This window comes from Harpia harpyja, chromosome 7 (genome assembly GCF_026419915.1).
Source record: "Harpia harpyja isolate bHarHar1 chromosome 7, bHarHar1 primary haplotype, whole genome shotgun sequence".
Classification (NCBI taxonomy): Eukaryota; Metazoa; Chordata; class Aves; order Accipitriformes; family Accipitridae; genus Harpia; species Harpia harpyja.
Window position 1 is genome coordinate 28,129,650 of NC_068946.1, and position 16,284 is coordinate 28,145,933.

A 16,284-nucleotide genomic window follows, 5' to 3' on the forward strand; every position below is an offset into this window, starting at 1 on the left:
GTGAGCAGACAGGCTATTACAATTATTTCCAAATAGTTTGGCAGGTCTTTTATCTGAGCATCAAACTTCCCTTTTGGCTCTGCCATTACTGCTTTGGCCCCACGGCTGCAGGACAGCGCGAACAACGGCCCGAGTCCCATACTCCCTGTCACAGCATGCCCACCCTCCCGCAACAGGGATCCCTGTTGTGCTGGTACACAAGAGCCAGAACAGCTGGAGAAGGCCAATTTTCTTAACCTGAAGTGCCTTCCCAAAGTAAGGCGCTTCCTCGGGGGGGGGCAGGGGTGGGAGAGAGAGGGAGGGAGGGAGGAAGGGGGGGGTGGTGCAGTTACTTCTTAATGCAGTTAGACACAGCCAAAAAATAAAAACCCAGATGTGCCTCCAGAAAAACAATAGCAACAACCAGCACAAAGCCACCGCCCCTGGCTGCCACCTCCGGGCGCCCATCCCTGGCTGATGCTCCTGCCCTCCAGGCAGGGAGGGCCGGCCGCTGAAGCTGTGAAGCTGCTCTCCGCAGCCAGCTTTCGCTCCGGCATCCGGGCAGCACCAGGTACGCAGGCCCTTTCCGGCCAGCTGCCTGGCGAGGGGAAATCACTGACCTTTCCGCAGAGGTCCCCAGGGTGCCAGGCACTGTACAAAACACAGGAGGAAACGCCTCCCGTCCCAAAGGGAAATCTAAAGCAGATACAAGGAAGGCAGAAAGGACACAGTGAAACTAAAAAGACTTTTGCAGATATTTTCGTAGGCCTTAGCATCATGGGTTTTAGGAATGTAAATGTTATGCTTTATGAGGGAGAAACTTTAGCCTAATAAGGTAAAATGAAATGTCGAAGGAAGAAGCGACAGAGGAAGGGGTTACAGTGTTTACCTCTGGCAGCTGGAAGTACAGACAGGCCCCACTCCAGCTCCAATAGCTGCCAGGTAGCAATACCAGAATGGGGGAAACCTTGCCTGTCCAGAGACAGAGTGCCACAATGGGGTTCATCAGCCTGTCACCTTTGTGTGAATGTGCTCTATATTAATGATCAGATGTCAAAAGAAGGGCTCTGCCCTGAGACTATTTCTTTGATGCTGAACTCCTGTTCCTGTTAAGGTTCCCACCTGCAGCTGCAATGAGGCCTTTGCTTCTTCATAAAATACCCTCTGACATTTGGATGAGATTCATTACTAGATGGTCACCTATTAGTACTGCTTAATGCCCAAGAATTACACAGTGTTAATACTTGTCTCCTTCTGGTAGGTCACTTAAAAAAAATCTCCCTCCTATCAATTTCTTTCAGGCAGTGTTTATCATGCACTGTTTTCATTTGATTTGTCATGCTTTCTATCAAGCACTGTCTGTGAAGTTCTTTCAAACCCACTCCTTTGCAATGCTGGCTCTGGGGAGCAGGCACCCAAAGTCAGCTTGGCTCCCAGCTCATACCTGTGGCCAGCAGAAGCCCAAGTGCACTGTGGATGAACCCTTGTTCATCTTATTGTGATGTTTCACTTGCACACAGGTGGCAGCTGAGGGGATAGAGGTGCAGGCAAACTTCACTTTCAGTACAGGTTTAATATTAATACCTGTTTCTAGAGAGCAATGTTACTGCAGGAGCTGAACTGAATCAGAGACCCTGACAAGCCCTCCACCATTCATGTCCCACATGGGGGACCAAACCCCTCCAACCTTTCTGCTTGAACTAAAGGCTCCCTTGTGCACGTATATGCAGAAAGGGAAAAAGTAAGACCATGTAGCAGCCACTCGGAAGATCCGCCATGGTAAAGTAGAAAGCAGCAAAGGGTCAACATCTCCAGTGCTCAGGCAGCCCCTCCAGCACACACCACCTGCAGCTCGGGACCAGACCCTGCTCTCTCACAGGCAGCAAAACATGTCAAAAGTTGTCCAAGGTGCTCAGAGCTAAAACTGACAGCTTCCTACATGAGGAGGAAAAGCCAGGTGCCTGGGGGAGGTTTCCGGCTCTCTGACCAACATGGCTTTGCTTGCTTGAGACCTTGGAGAAGGAGAAGCTGGAGTCCCTCCTGCCCAGCTCAACCCCTGCCCCACACACAACATTGCCCTGCCCGATACACATCACATACTCTGCACACTGCAAATATAGGTCTATAAAGCTTTTATTACTGTGAATTTGGGGCAACTGCATAAGCTATGAGAAGGCTATACAGTTCATCCTGTGCAAGCAATAATAAAATCTGATAGCAACCATCATTCTCACGTGCGCTACCACTGAGGCCTTGTTGTGTTCATCCATGCCCACATTAAGCCTTTCTCTGCCTTCTCCCCTCTCTAAACACAGGCCTGATCCTGCTAAACGCCTTGCACACACAGTGACTTCAGGGAGAGTTCATGGTGCTCAAAGCCTTATTAGCCCAGGCTTTATCTGTAGGGGGTGATGAGATCCCCAATGACATCAATCAACACACCTTCATTAGAGTTAGAGGAGCTACACTGATTTATGAGGATCCAGCTCTACACTTCATAACCTTCAGTACATCATCAAACCCATGCTGAATTCTTTGTTCTCCACAGGACTGATTCTACAGCCCCATAAATGCTTCCCGTGTCCCTCTGTCCTTTTTGCAAACAGAGTTCCCCTCTCCATATATAACCCTCTTTTAATCAACAAGACCAGCATGTCTGGCAAGACTGCTGTGTCAGGCCCGTTTTAGGAGACCCTAAGCTCCTTCACAGCTCAGGCATCCCTGTAGCTGGCTGTGGATTCCAGATTAAACACACAGGTTTATATGTCTGCTGAGACCATGTTATTAACTCAGCCTTTTACGGTGCCCTTTGATGCCATTAATTATTCTTTACTAGTTGTTAATTGTTTTTCCCAGACATCTAGTTTCCGAGTCCCTTCTTAGAAGAAAAGACAAAAAAAAGCAAACAAAACCAAACTCCCAGTTTACCAAATGCAGCAGAATAAGCACTGTGGAAAGTCAGATCCAGCCCAAACAGCTCAGACCCTCAAGCCCCGAGCCTCACATGGCTCGAGCCTGGGTCTCCAGCCCTAGGGCTCTCTATGCCATACCTCTGCCTAGTTGCACGCCAGGAAATTGCTCTGCTCTCCCAGCACAGTTTAAAAAGACAGTGAGGCCACTTTGACATAGAAGAAAACAAGCTACCTTTTAACCAAAGTGAAACTCAGGTTGAAAGCCAGTTAACTCTCGCTTTCAGATGATACCAGGCTGAGTTAAGAACCACCAGTTCAATGCATAGTAGGCTCATCCTATGTGTCCAAAGCAGCATCTTACGACCACCCAGTCGGTCGATGCACATTTGCCCCTAAAAGGCAACGAGATGCAGCACTATGGGGGCTCAGGACGATGCTTGTTTTCATGCATGAGGAAGCATGAGGCCCATAACGCTAGGCAAAAGCGGGAAGAGGAGGTGACTATGTACTAGAGAGGAAGAGGAAGGCTCTTACTTGCAGTCGTGCTTTTCGATTTCAAAGTGTGGGTTGAAGTTGAGGATAATCTTCTGGTTAGATTCAGGGGCGTAGATGACCCACTCGCAGTTCTGGTGGGAGGGGTAGTCATTGGGGTACCCCGGGGAGGTGATGTACCCGGCATCCTTGGAGTTCAGGCGGCCCCCGCATGGCTGAGCTGCAGAGACACAGAAGGGAACAAGGCATTGATACGGGTTCTGGGCATCAGCGGCACACAGCCGGTCCCTCCAGGCTACTGCTAGAGGTGGTCTGATAAAGGCCATTCTCCAAGCCATTGACATCCATTTGGTACTCTAATATTTCATGTTAATCTCTGGGCAAGGCCAATTATTCTACACAACAAACCCACTCCTTTTCCCCTCCGCCTCCTGCCACACTTACATACCACATTTCACACAGACTAGAAAAGAGAAGTAAATGCTCTTGCTGAGGCAATTACAGAGCCATAAAGTAAGAGACAGACTGATATCAGATCATCTGAAGCTGCCTCGTTTTATCTCTTCTTTTGCCTCCTTTGCAAGCTGCTCTGTGACAGTCTCCCACAGCTGTCCCAGGAGACACCAAAATTTGGACCTTACAAATTTGATACATCTGCAGGAGTGCAGAAAGCTTTGCTGTTCCCAAGGAAGGAAACCGAGGCATGGCGGGGCTGATGGCGAGCCCAGGCCCACCTGCACAGCCAGTGGCAGAGCTGAAGACAGTGTCTGGCCCTCCTGGCCCTGGCTTGCAGCCCCGTGACAGCCCTTCTCTGCTTGCTGTGCTCTCCCTCCCCAACTCCGCGTGCCCCCACGACCCCACCTCGGCAGACCGGCCTCCCAAAACCTTTCAAGCTAACCCAGCCGTTGGAATTGCAGACGCGGATAATCAGCAGTGGTGGTTTTGTGGGGCTAGCCTGCAAATGACTGGCAATGGCTGTGTGGTGAGCAGAGGAAGCGCTCTCAGCTTTGGGTTAGAACAGGCCCCAGAGGGTGATTTCATCTTCAAAAAAACATTTAATCTCATGAACGCTGCAAATCAAATTTATTATTGCATTACTTGCTGGGAGGAAAATCTGCATCACAGGGTCAATTGATAATGCACTACAAATCCCAACCAAGTCCCTTTTTCCACAGGTCCCCTACTGCGTGCCCCTCACTGCACACCCTCCCTTGTCCCAGCGCCACGGCCCCACGAGCTGCCACAGCTGCACCCGGAAGACAGCATTGCCTCTTCACACCCAGCAAAATGGGCAAAAAACAACAAAATGGGCAAAACCCAGCACAAGCCTAAGCCCCTCCACAGGGCAGGCTGGCAGGCATACGGGGTGACCCCGGTCCCACGTTGCAGGAAGGCTTTCCCCTCCCTGACGATAAGCAATGGGGTACAACACGGGACGCAAACCCTCGTGGGTTGTCCCCACTGCAAGGCTGTCCCCACAGCCTCCCCACAGACCCGGAGGGCTCTGGTCCCGCACCGGGTGGGCTTTCCCGGGGCCCACATGTGCACACCTCGCGATGGGGCCTGGGGCACATCCCATGCCCCCAAGGGAGCCGAGGCACGGGAGGAGCATCCCCCTCAGCCCAGGAGAGTAACCACACGTCCCACACCCCATTGGCTCTGTGGGCCGAGGGTCTCTGCCATGCTCCCCACTGCCCTGGCCCCGAGGGCTGTTCCTGTCCCTCCCGCAGCGGCACTCGCTGCAGAGCCCCAGGACCACCCAGGAGAATCAAAGCAGCGCTCATGTGGGCTCAACCCCACGCTGCGGGTCCGGCTCTGTCCCTCTGCCATGGGGTCCACGAGGCCCCAGGAGCAGCCCCTGCCAGGCTGTCACAAGTCTGCCAGCCCGCCTTCAAACTGCCCTCTTCCTAGAGCTAACGTGAGCAGCAGGAGCGAGGCAGGACCCCTTGGTGGTAATGCTTCCCGGAAAAAAGCACTTTGAATAAACAACCTGCTGCCTGCACGCTGCCTGCAGAAAATGCACGTGCCCTGTGCGGGAACAAGGGCAGCAGGAGGGCCCTTCATGGGGAAGCGAGGCTTCCTTCGCCATGAAAAAGCACTGTCTCAGTTTCCCCCATGTTTTTCATGCCCTCTAACACATTCATTCTTCAAAATAACTTTCTTCTCACACACCCAAAGGCAGCTCTGCAGCTTTCCCTTTTTTCTTAAAATAATCCTGTAAGTATCCTGAAAAATAAGAGGGGAAAAATCGCAACACTGCCATGGAAGAGCTGAGAGTACCAAAAAACATCTGGTTTTGTTCCACAGGAGAGCTTGCTCAACACACAAACATTTACAAACCTACGTTCTTGCACAAATCTCTTCTCTCAGCAAGGCGTATTTGCCCACACACGTGTCTATGTGGGTTCAGGGGGAGAGAAAGAGAGACATTCACGTGGAAGGAAGAAATTCACGGACTTGTTGACATCAACGTACAAATAGATGTGTAATTCACACTTCACTCATGTACGCACTTTCACACCTTCTCATAAAAATTCACACCTCGTTTGCACACATGTCCACCCGCTCCAGCAAAGAGAAATATTCAAGCTGCAGATTATTTTTCTTGGAAAGGGCAAAGTCTCGAAGCAATGAAAATACAGTCAATCCTTCCACACCTCGTCATCCCCTCCCTGTCTCTCCAGCTTTCACACACATGCTACCCGCTAGGCTGATACCACCAACATCACCCACCACTCAGAAGCTGCTAGCCCCTTACTTGCGCTGGATGCTATGAATACTCTGTGAGCCATTGCAACTCAACCACTTAGAGGGGAACTGCAATGTGAACAGGGGTGTCAGGCTCCAGCTTGCTCTAGCTCTGCCCTGACGAACCCAGGAGCAGACACCGAGGCTTACCCTAATCTTAAAACTTCTCCCTTGCCCTGCGAGGCCATCGCAGGTCAGCGGGACTGAGCTAAGGAAATCCCTGGGCTTGATCCTAATTTCAGGTCAGCTTGGTGCCCAAGTTAAACTGCTGGTGAGGACTGCCTGAGTAAGAGGGGCTGGAGCCCAGCTCTCTGCAGCTGTGGTTTCTGCAGCAAAACGGACAAGCAGGCAAAACCACTGAGTGGGCGGGAGCACCAGCCACATCCCTCAGGTGTTCATATACCACCAGGAAAATTTCACCATCTTTCTGCAGCAGGGAAAGCCTTCCACCTGCAGGAAAGCTTATCTGCGTCTCTCAGAGGAACAGGTTTTGTCCTCTCATTCATCCCTCCCCAAGAAGGTCCAGAGAAATGAAGGCAGCTACTTCAGTACAGCGCTGCCTTGTCCATGTACAGCACCAGGCCACGTGGTGGGCAATAGCGTACGAGGGAAACCAGGGCTTCTTAGAGTTAACTGAAGAGGCAAAATGACTTTAATATCTTTGTAATTGTTCTGTCAGGATTTTTGTCTTTTGATTCACTGGTATCTAGCAGATAAACACATGCAACAAAAAAAAATCTATCACAAAGGGTTTGCCTAAGCAGACATGCCAACCACTAGCTTTCCATATAAAATCAGGCCTGTTTTGTACACAGTAGAGAATCAAGCTTCTACATAAGTTTGTCCTTTCAAACTGATGCATTGAATCCATGCAAAAAGAAAAAAAAAAAGAAAAGAAAAAAAAAAAGAAAAAAGTGAGTGACATAGCTACTGCCTAGGCTGTATGCTTTGGAAGCAAGACATGCTGCACAGCTAATGGGCTCTGGCAGCTTTTGCCAGCCCTGAATTCACTTAATAAAATTAAAATTAAATTCTGAAGTATAAGCCAAGTCTGCCAGGTGCGTGGGACACCCCATTGCTCAGTAAGCAAAATGCAGGCGTTGAAAGCAAACTGCTGGGGCCCCCGCCAGCCCGCACGGTGGAGGGGCCAGTGGAGCGCTGCGGCGATGGCGAGGCCATGGGAGAGCAGCTGGCCTCCTCAGCGAAGGCTACAGAGGTCAGCACTCCCTGGCAGTGTAGGAGCAGGCTGGCTTCAGGATGGGAAATCCTCAGATCCCATCCTTTGTTAAGACCCACCACATGACCTACATTATCCCAGCAATCCTCTCCTTGCAGGACCACCCCAACAGGGGAACTACACCAGAGGATGACAACCAAGCCATAGGAATGGGAAAGGGAGACCTGGAGAAGCTCGCGAGGGCAGACTCCTGCAAACGCCGCAGCATACAGCAGGCAACTCCAAAGTTTCCCACGGAGATGGGTATCAGCAGCTGAGCTCCTCACCCTTTGCGAGGGGCAGACTCCTCTTTCCATGCCCTGACCTGCTGGAGACATCCAGGCTGATGAAGTCTGCCCCTGCTTCCCCCAGGCTGCAATGAGCAATCATTACTCAGGGGACCCAAAAATAACAGCCAGGGCCCGGGAACCTCCACCCACACTTGGGGTTTTTCAGCTCTGCAGCTCATCAGTGCACGCTGAAACCTTAAGGCCGGGAGCAGAGCATTCTCCTACTTGAATTTCCTGCCGATTAAACCCCTCTGGATTTCCCTCACCCCAGGAGAGCAGCGCTCACTGTTATTGTTGGACCTTCAACACAGAAACTAAAGCCAACTCTGCCTGTAACAAAAATAATCATCACCAGAGAGGCCCATTTCACAACACACACACATACTACAGCCTCTCAGAGCTTGTAGCGTCCAGCAGAAAACTATCATGTGTTTTGATCTGCTGGGTTCAGTTTACTTTGGGGATGTAATTCAGGGCTGCGCACAAAATTTAAAGCATTCTTGTGGCCTTAGAGGCAAGCGGCAGCATCACTGTCTGTGCTGCTTGGAAAGAGCAGCCTTCGAGGGCAGCAAAGGAGCAAGGGAGAGAGATCCCGGGAGTTCCACAGCAGAGGGATGCATTGCCCAGCCTCGTCACTTATTTCTCTTCCTCGCATGAGGCCCTCACAACCCAGCTCCACACTCTCATCCAACCACTGCCGAAGATTTCTATGTCCCGGGATTCAGTGCTGGGCAGAGGAGATTTGCCCTGCCAACCCTCTGACAGCGCAGCAAAATATGGGTCCTGGCACACATGACCTACTGCTCTCAGAGCTGCTGAACTTGGCGTGAGCCCTTGTGCAGCAAACCCTGAGTTTCAGTCCCATTAAAGTCAAACAGCTCTTCAAGAAGCAAAGTTTTTCAAGGTCCATGTGCGTCCAAGCACTTTGCCAAACCCTGGCATGGAGGGGACAAACAGATCTCTTCTGCCAAGGATTCATTACCGTTAACATTCATCCTGCCTCAGTCCCCGGGCTCTGGCCCTGGGCCGGAGTCTGTGCAGGGCTAACATGGCAGGGGGGTCTCACCCCAAACCGTACGGCACAACTTTCGCAGCAGGCAGGAACACAAATGTGAACTCTCCGATTTAAATGATACATCTTAGCCACTGGCCAAGGAGAGAGACATAGTGCAGAGGAAGCTAACAAGATTAGATATTTTATCCCCAGTAGCATAGATCATTTTAGCAGAAGCGTGTTTGCTTTGGATTGCAAGATAAAGCTTCAAAGGCTTCCTGAACAAATTAATGGACAAACACACCCAAACAACACAAAGCACTTACACGCACATTTCATCCCAGAGCAGTACCCACATCCATGTCTTGGGATTTCACACAACCAGGGAAAGTCCCCTGAACATTTTACTGAGGGCCTTTACCAGTTTAACTGAAATTTCACTTAAAAGTAGAGGCACAGCAAAGCAGAATTTAAAGACTGCTTTTGTGATCTGAACGAAGATTTGTTTGATTCAAAGTGTCTCAGGCCTGTCATGAGACAGGCTCATAAAAACACTGTCTGGGCTTAAGCAAGAAAGGAACGCGTCAATCCATCAGTTGAGGAATGCAGCCGTTTGACCACTTCCTAAAGCATCTGGGGAGGGATGCAATATATTCACTTTATAGCGCTGGACAGCAGTGAGAGGGGAACACCGGAAAGCTCAGCAAATGGAACATTTTAGCTGTGAGCCGTTGCAGAAAGACATCATTTAAAATTATTTTTAAATAAGAAGGGAGTGTTGGAGGGAGGAAGAGAGAGAAGGAGATTTGGAGATTTCTTATACCTGCACTTTCTTTGCCATATTAATCCACAGAATTAAGTGGAAACCTGAAAGAGAGACCTATTCAAGCTTCACCGTGGAAAATGAGAGGGCCAAATCCTGCATGCAAATCCAGGTAATTTGCTTTGAAATCACAGGCATTCACCTGATTTCCACCCCTGCAGTTCTGCATAGCCACCTTCCAGGGGCTGGCATTGCCTTGTACCAGTTGAGTCAGTGGCAACCTTGACCTTTAAATGTTGCCACTTTGGGGTTTTGGTGGTTCCCGCCCCTGCCTTGTATCTTTGATGAGATTTCATATCCTGGTTTTACATGGTGCCACCTCTGCTAACTTTGTTATTTGTCATCTTATATCACAGGCAAATGCAATTCCAATAGGGCAAACGGCTTAATAGTGTTAGTCTTTCTATAGCTATGTGTGCACACAATTCTCCCGGCTTGCCTGCGAATGTAATCAGTGGTTCTGGAATTACAACTCCTGGCTACTCTGGTAATCATTCGAGAGAGCTCGTGAGTGCATGTGTGCATGTGCAAGGGAGGGGGATAACTGCATATTGAACTTGCAGCAATCATGCCCGTTCCTCCTGCCTCTGTGTTAGGCTCCCAAGGGTTTGAAGTCTCGTGGAAACACACTGCCATCTCCCAGGAATAGGTGGCAGCTTCAGGAGACCTTCATGCTGCAGGTCAGGCAGTTTCTGAGGAAACGTTGCCAGAACCGCAGGCAGGGAAACGGAGATGCGGGGAAGCTTGAAGCCTCAGAGCAGAGGCAGAAATAAAGCAGAGGCTTCCTGCATGGCAGCCTGCCACCCTACCTATAGGCTACGCTAGGAAATAATATGCGGATGAAACAATTTGCTGAGCCACCCCCATGAATGCTATCAATAACAGGCTGGTTCGAGGGGCATGGAGGAAAAGCAAGAGACATTTCTAATTCCACACACTGAAGAAAGAGCCATGGATTCACCTAGGGGTCCTCTCTGAAGAGCTTCAGGCCTGATGAAAGGTGTTCAATGCCTCTGAAATACTAATTAGTATTGTTATTATGACAATTTCAAAAAGGGAAAAAAAGCCTATCTCGTCCCTCATCTCCCCCCACACCCTCCCAGCTTCCTCACACCTTTTGAGCCCATCTATCGGGGTCTGTTCTGAAACTGAATCCTGGCTTTCCCCACTGGGCAATGGCAGTTTATTCCTGCCTCTTCCCAAAGTGGCTGGCAGAGCCCCTCCGAATCCCACAACACCCCTGGCTCAGCCCTCCCTCCCAGGGGCCCTGTTGGAGCTGCAGAGCAAAACCCGGTGCCTTGGCAGCAGGCAGCCCCACGGATGGGACTGGACGGGTCGGCAGGGGAAGCAATGCCTCCGGAGCCACTTGGGGAGAGGCCCTGCCACAGCCTCCCTCCGCACGCGCTGCTAAGTAGCAGCGGCTTCAGCCTTTACGATGGCTTGCTCAAATCCAGCTACTGCTGAGTTTCACTACTAATGCCAAAGTTATTACACATTCTGGCGAGTGTCTTAAACACATTGTTTCCTGCTGAGCACATATTCAGCGGTCAAACAGAAAGAGAGGGAAGCAGGAGCAAGCCTGGGGGTGTGCATGAGGGAGAAAGTTTCCAAGGGGCTCTGGGGGCATGAAGGAGAGCACGGGGAAGGGAAGAATGCAGGAGCATGTGCATGGCAGGCAGCAAGATGGGGGGGGACCGGAGGGGCTCTGTGCGTAAGAGAAAAGGTTGTCATTTGTGTGCTTGTGAAGAGAAAGGAGGAACCAGGGAGATAGTTAAGTGTGTGTATATGTGTCTACATGCACAAGGGGTTGGGGTTTTCCTCCCTCCTCTCCCCACAGGCATTCCCTAAAAACCAGGGTCCAAAGGAGCCTTTCAACAAAACATAAGCAAAGTGAAAGCACAGTGTCCTTTTGGCTTCACCATCTTCCTAGGAGGGACGTAGAGAAAGGCAGGCATTCAAGCCCCACACGGACAGCACTTCACAGCTAAGGGTGATGCACCAGAACAGCTGGGGCAGATGTCCTGCCTTTGTCTCAAATGCATGGGGAGAAATGAGGGCAGGTTTCAAAGAGCCAGAGCCCAGCACTTCATCTCTGGAGCCCATTTTCTTTGACTCATCAAGTATGGAGAGAGGAAGAAAAGCATTCAGACAGAAAGTCTCTCTGCAGCCATCCATCCCTGCAAGTAATACTTCAGGCTATTCTGCATGCCGACTCACTGCTTGTACCTCTTTCCCCAACCTATTTGGGAAGAGGCTGCCTCACCAAGGCTGCGGGTTGGGGCCCCAGCCCCCCCCGCGTTACCCTAGCTGTCCTCCCCCATGCGATCCATGGACACCGCTTGCATGTAGAAAGGATTACAGATCCAAGTTGTGATTTCGAGTGTTTGGCCCTGTGCCTGCTGACCTCGTGCTGACAACTCTCTCTTCTGTGTCTGTGCTTGTGTCTTTTCACTGCACAGGCATCAAGCCTGGCTCAGGATCTGGCCTTCTGAGATTGTGATTTGGCTCAGCCAGGGAGAAGGCTGACCCTTTGATTCTGAGTATGATTAAAACCATGCTACTGTAGCGCTAAGCCGTGTGCAACACTGCTAGCAACAGCCCTGATTTATGTTGTTGCTAGTATTGCGGTTTCCACCAGGGTGTAGACAGAGATTTCGAAAATAGCCCAGCTACCTCTTTGTCTGTGTGTGTATTATAATTAGAAATGTGTCAAAGGGCTGTTACGGCGTGAGGGTAGAGCTGGAAACGTTCACACCCTGCTTCTGCCCCCACCTCCATGCTGACACTGTCAGCCCCAGCTTGGGTGTGTGCAGGCACATCAGCTCTCCACACTTCCTGGATTAGACAACTGTATTCCTGAGAGCCCATGGGGATGCAGTGGCGGTGACTTCACCACACAATGGAGAGCAAGTTTAGCAGCTTCCAGTTTGCTCTCAGGCTGCTGCCCCCACCATCGTGGCTAAATGCCGACTTTTTCTATTATTTCGATTTCAGATAGGATCACAGGTCTCAGATATAGGCGATTTATTTTCCTAGCACAGCTGGTCTGTCAGAGGTCATATAATTTGGCAGCAATCCCAGTGCTTAAAAATTAATTTTTCCTTATTAATACAACTGGGGGTCCCACAGGATAGGATCCCAGCCTTATCTGAACCTGACAGCTTCCTAAACCCCATGAAGGATGCTTTCTCCCCTCAGGCTATCTGCAATACAAGGCCACCATGTCCTGGAGCCCAGCGGCACTGGAGGTTTCTGCTAGGAAACCAACCCACCCAACCCACCCGCCTGCCCAGAGCCGCACGCTGCTGGGATGGGGAGTGCTGTCTTCTCCAGCCCAGCATAGCAGGTTGCTTTCTCATTTTAACCTTCTAAGACACGCACGAGGTACCAAACACAGAGTAAATACCGGGAAGGGGACTGGGGGGTGAGAAGGAGCAGGGCAGGGAGATGGGAAATGCCTCCGTAGAGCCCCCTGGGACCAGTATGCCTGCCTGTCACTCCAAACACCACACACCATGATTTTTCTGCAGCAGGAAAGTTAGGAAAACAAAATGCAGCATCCTAACCTGGGTCAGAGCCCCCCACTGAGCTTGTATCAGTCGTTTTAAGTGATGCTCCTGACAACTGTCTGATTCCTAGGCTAAAAAAGCTTTTGTTCCCAGTAAGAGCCGAGTTAACAGCACAATGGGCAAAAGGCATTACACTCAATGTTTGTATGGGTGCGTGTGCGCGTGTTTGTATGTGTGCGGCCGTGTGCCTGCTCGGCAGCAATTTGTTTTGGTCCCCCTCCCCACCTCGGTACATCTCCTAAGCCATTACTAAAGATGCTAGCTTTTAAGCCAACTATTCGGAAGGCTTCAAGAGTGAGCTTTGCTCCGAGCTGCATAAACATCATCTGAACAGCTCAGTACTTGGGTCACTCAAATCTGTTACTTTCTTACTTGATTGCTTTTTACAGGAAGATGAAAAACACACAGCCATCCAGTCTTAAGATTTATCTTCCAGGGTCTCCCACCCACTCCCCTCCATGGTTATCTCAGGGTTTGCTTGGATACATACAAATTGGCAGCTGCACTGTTTATCTCTTACTGTAGAAATATTGCACTAGTTTTTTTTTCCATGTGGATTATCATATTATTGTCTATTAAAAACATCTCCCCTCTCTACTAACCTCCCTTAGGGAACCTTAAGAGGGACTTTCATAATGGGGGAAGGCTTTCAGATACACCAGACTGAAACATAAATCCATCTACCTCTGGCATGTTTTTCTTACTAGGCTGGCTAATTTACTGGAGCTGAGCATAGTCTGACCAAGGCTCACATCCCGTTACCCCATACTTTTGCTCACTGGGCTAGCAATAAAGTCATTTGACCGGGTTTGCAGCACCACAACAACGTCTTGGGAAACAGCCGCAGAGAAACAACTTCCTCGCTGGCTCCAACACCATGTGATGCTCTGCTTAGCTGGGAAAACCCCGCGTTCAAATAAACACTTCTTACAGCGACTGAATGGCCTCAGAGACACGGCTGGCTCATAAACCCCTTCCCAGTCAGAAGTCCTGATCCCGAGCCCACTCAAGGACAGAAGGAGGTGTATGCACGGACACAGGCACACACTCAGGCTCAGCAGCCACAGGGATCGCAGCCAGGCCGGCCAGTGCACCCTCAGGAGCGAAACTCAGCTTTCAGCGTGATCCGCCTCAGCACAATACCTACGCCAGGAGACCAGACACTGCCTCTGCACCGGGGACCATCTGAAAAGACTCTTGCACTCAGCCCCGGCCTCCCAGGACTTTGCCCTTTCTCTTCACCCCATCGAGCGCCTATTCATTTGTTTTCCTATTTGAACAAAAGATGGGATTTTTTTCTTTCCTCTGTCACCATAAGGAAGGAGGCAATGCCAATCGGCAACTGAATGTACACGGAGCGTGTTTGCCGGGAACGTCTGTGCTTCGCTGCTGCAAAAAAAGAGGGACTTTCTCAGGCGGCAGAGACTCTCCCACTTCCCTTTTCGAGGGGGAGCTGGTGGCCATGCCGCTCCGGGGCAGGGGAAGGCAGAAGGGCAGGGGGAAAGGCAGGGACCCGGGCACGCACATCACGCCTTGCCATCTATCGCTGCCCGGGTCAGACCGCGGCTCGGGACCCTGCGTCCCCGCGGGCTGTCCGAGGCATGTCCCGAGGCCCGTCCCGAGGCCCCCACTAACGAGAAGGGAAGCCCACGGCTCAGCAGCTGCTGCCTTGGCACCACGGTCCTGCCAGGCAGCGCCCGGGCTGCTGACCGCAGAAGGAGCCCCAAGAGAGCGGTGGACGGCGGGGTGAGGCATATCCTTTTCCTCCGGTGACTGCTCCAGGTGGGGACCCTGCTGCCCCCGTTAGCCGGAGCCAAAGCCGGTGGCCGGGGAGCACAGGGCCCAGCCTCAGCCCGCCCTTGCCCCTCTCCTGTCCCCAAGCCGAAGCAACGCCAGCACCGGGGCTTCATCCCAGCGCCTCCTGACAGCCCAGCCTAGCTCTTAAGCGAGGACCAGAAGAACACACTCGCGCCCCCAGACCTGCCACGAACCCGCCAGGTCCCGGGACACCCCGGCGTTTGCAAAGTTAAGCGCGGGTCCCGCGCGTACCGCGGGCGGGCTTTCCCGGGGGGCTGCCCGGAGAGTGCCTCCAACGGGAGGGTGCCGCCACCGCCGTTAAGCCTCGCCCGCTCCCAGCGCCGCCCTGCGCGGCTCCCGCCTGCCTGCTCCCTGCCAGATGATTCTAATTTCTTACCTAAAGTTTCCCGAGGTTGCCACCGGGCACGGGGCCGCGGGCATCCGGATGCGGGCGCCCGGGATGCGGCTGGTCCCTACCGCTTCCCCTCCCTTCCCCGTGCCCCCCCCAAAAAACCCCACCAGCGCGCAACTTTCCAATGCGGCTCCGTCCCCTCGCTCCTTCACACCAGGGGGCTGCGCCATCCCCGCCACGCGCACGACCCCCACCCCCCCCGAACCCCGTACTGCGAAAGCTGCGCGGCAGCCACCGATCCCTCATTTGTTCCCTACCCGATGCCCGAGGCCGGGCAGAGCCTCTGTGCGTGCGCCCGCGGCCGCGCACCCGAAAGTTGGGCGGGCGGGGAGGGCTCCCTCGCCCACGCGCGGCCGGGGGCATCCCCCGCCCCGGGGGACGCCTTACCTGTCTCCGCCGTGCCTCCGGAGTCGGGCAAGCACAGCCCTAGAAATCCCCACGCGAGAAGAAACGTATCCATCCTTCGGAAGAAATTAAAAAAAAAACCCCAAAACCAACAACCAAACCACCCGAGGCTGCGGGGCCGAGCTTCGCCTCCCTCCCCCGAGCGCGCCGCGCCGCGCCCCGCGTGGGCGCCCTACTCGCGAGCGGCTCCGGCGGGGCTCAGCGGGGGGCGGCGGCGGCCTCCCCCAGGCCGGGGCTGCGGGGCGGGCGGTGCCGGCGGAACGCCTCTCCCCTAGGGCGACCCGCGGGGCCGGCGCCTCGGCATCCCCCGGGGCGCGGCTGTGGCGGTAGCGGTGCGGGCTGGGGCGCCGTCTGCGCCTCCTCTCCCTCCCCGCCGGCGCCTCGCAGCCTTTTCAGGCAGGGCGGCATGTGGCTGTCAGCGCCGAGCGCCGGCGCCGCCCCCCTGCGCCCCCCCACCTCCGCCCGCGCCCCGCTCCGCCCCGCCCCGCCCCAGCGCTGCGGGAGCCTCCGCGTTTCCCCTCCGGGGAAACGCGGAGGCTCCCGCAGCGCTGGGGCGGGCGGCGCGGAGCGGCTCCGCGGTGTCGGGCGCGTCCCCGGTTGCGGCGCCGGGCCGGGGGGTGGCGGCCGGCCCCTTTCCCCGAGCGCTC

The 16,284-nt window shown here is 53.0% G+C and overlaps 1 protein-coding gene across 6 annotated transcripts in view; it reads right to left on the reverse strand.

Moving 5' to 3' along the window:
- Nucleotides 1-16,042, reverse strand: part of NRP2 (neuropilin 2) — a 90,259-nt gene extending 74,217 nt beyond the window's left edge. For 3 of the 6 annotated variants that reach the window (XM_052791747.1, XM_052791748.1, XM_052791746.1), the window contains exons 1-2: nt 15,620-16,042; nt 3,426-3,603 (exon numbers count right to left, since the gene is read on the reverse strand). In XM_052791747.1, coding sequence (XP_052647707.1) covers nt 3,426-3,603; nt 15,620-15,692 — 251 coding nt within the window. In that variant the 5' untranslated portion in view covers nt 15,693-16,042. The remainder of the gene's footprint in view (nt 1-3,425; nt 3,604-15,619) is intronic. The other 3 variants (XM_052791749.1, XM_052791750.1, XM_052791752.1) reach the window with 2 other exon arrangements.
- Nucleotides 16,043-16,284: the final 242 nt, after the last annotated feature.